This window comes from Blastomyces dermatitidis (genome assembly GCF_000003525.1).
Source record: "Blastomyces dermatitidis ER-3 genomic scaffold supercont1.2, whole genome shotgun sequence".
NCBI classification, from domain to species: domain Eukaryota; kingdom Fungi; phylum Ascomycota; class Eurotiomycetes; order Onygenales; family Ajellomycetaceae; genus Blastomyces; species Blastomyces dermatitidis.
The window spans coordinates 6,370,783-6,372,762 of record NW_025544775.1 but is presented as its reverse complement, the minus strand read 5'-3'; the positions used below and the strand labels follow the sequence as shown (position 1 = coordinate 6,372,762).

Sequence of the window (1,980 nt, the reverse complement as noted above, 5' to 3'; positions counted from 1 at the left end):
CAATTTTAAGTAACACTTCTGATAGATTTAGACTGAACTAAGTATAGGAATAATGCAGATAGCACTGCCTGTGAGAGATTGAAGAAGAAGACAGTGAAGAGTCTCATACAGCAGCAGTGAGACCAGGAGAAGTTCTGAGAATGATTTGAGTTCAAGATAAAGAGAGGAAGAGAGAAGAAGAGTATTGCTGTAAATAAGTGATGATAGAAGAAGATTGAGAGAGTATTGAAGCAGAAGATAAAGAAGTCAAAACTGATAAGTTTTTTACTTATTGAGAGATAATAATTTTTGATAATACTTCTATTCTCTAATTGATTAGCAGAAGCTGGCAGAGAAGGAGGGAATTGAGGCCTTGTTCAGGTCTTGAATGCACTTCATAATTCAGGACATTGAGAAGACAGCCCTGCTCTCTGAGTATGTCAATCTGCTTGTCACTGAGATGGAACCTGAGGCAGCAGACCAGGAAATGCGGGATTTTGAGGTGCAGGTTGACCTGGCTGAGAGGGAGCAGCAGAAACCCTCTTCTGAGAAGGCAGTGAAGAGAGATTTTGAGGTGATTATCATCTCAGATGAGAAAAAGAAGAAGGAGAAGAAGAATGAGAAGTGAATTGTGAAGAATGATAAGAAGAATGAGAAAGAGAAGAAGTAGATTTTTTTCTTTTTATATTAGTTAGTTATAAGTTTAAGTTTTTAATTATTAATAATTAAAATTGATTTTAAGTTTTCAAAAATTATTGTACAAGTTGTAATCAAGTCAGGAATGATATATATATATATATATATTTAACTATCATGATTCACAAATCACTATAATGTATAAGTATCAACATTTTTTCAACATTGATATTCACAATATTAATATATTTTTAATAATATTATCTGATAATATAATTTGATAACACTCTCTTTTACAATATTAATATATTTCAAGAAATATGATAGAGATTAATCAAGATTGTTTATTTACTTTTATACATCAATGATATTCAATCTGAGTTAGTACTAAAATTATAACTAAGCTAAGAAACAAGATTATTTTCTCTTATATTAATTCTTCTTACACACATCAGTGATCAGTTATTGAAAATAAATTATTATCTTTCTTAAATTATTATCATGTCTTCTGAATTCACTTCTTTCACTTCTTTTACTTCTACTGAAGATTCACAAACTCTTCAAGAAATCACTGTGAATCACAAAGTCTACATTGTTTACAATTCAACACAGAATGCTCTCTTTCAATTATGATGAATAATTACTTCATTCTTCACATCTGATTCCAGGCCATGAAATTTATGAAAAACTCAACACAAATATTGAGATGAACTATGGAATAATTATCAACAGGTTGCATTACAGATTATCAGAGAGTCATCTCTCTGCTGCAATCACTGCAACTTCATTCAGAAACATTCATTATAAACTGATCATGACTCTGAAGGAATTTCCTGACATCTGAAGTTATCAGAATGCAGACAACAAAAGGAAAATAATCAGAAAATTACTACTGAGCTGGTAAGTTGCTCTATCAGATAACAATTTTTGATAACACTAACTTTCTAATTTGAAGAAAATCATGTGAAAATAACCATGTATCAGTACTCTGATTTCACAACTCTCATCTGATAACTTCTGTGAACAATTACTTCACATGTATATATCTCTGAATCTTTCTCTTTGATCAATTGAAAACCCCGAATTCTGAACACTTTTTCAAATGCTTAATTCAAATCTTCATATTTCACATCAATTCTGTCTTCAGTTCAATCTTGAGACACACTACAAAGTCAATATGCAATATCTAGGATCAGAGTTGAAGAATCATTGAAGAGTGTCTCTCACTGTGAATGCATGAACTAGTACAAACAATCTTGCATTTATAAGAGTTACATGTTATTACATTGATGAGAACTGAACTTATTGAGAGACATTAATTGGATTTGAATCATTGATCAGTAGTCATACTGGGGATTATATGGC

At 31.0% G+C, this 1,980-nt stretch overlaps 1 protein-coding gene across 1 annotated transcript; it reads left to right on the top strand.

Annotated features, from left to right (window-relative positions):
* Positions 1-367: 367 nt before the first annotated feature.
* On the top strand, positions 368-607 carry BDCG_02217 (uncharacterized protein; the record flags this gene model as incomplete). Its single annotated transcript, XM_045417768.1, has 1 exon — positions 368-607. One exon carries the CDS (start codon positions 368-370, stop codon positions 605-607), a length of 240 nt encoding a protein of 79 aa, XP_045274499.1.
* Between the last annotated feature and the right edge of the window lie 1,373 nt (positions 608-1,980).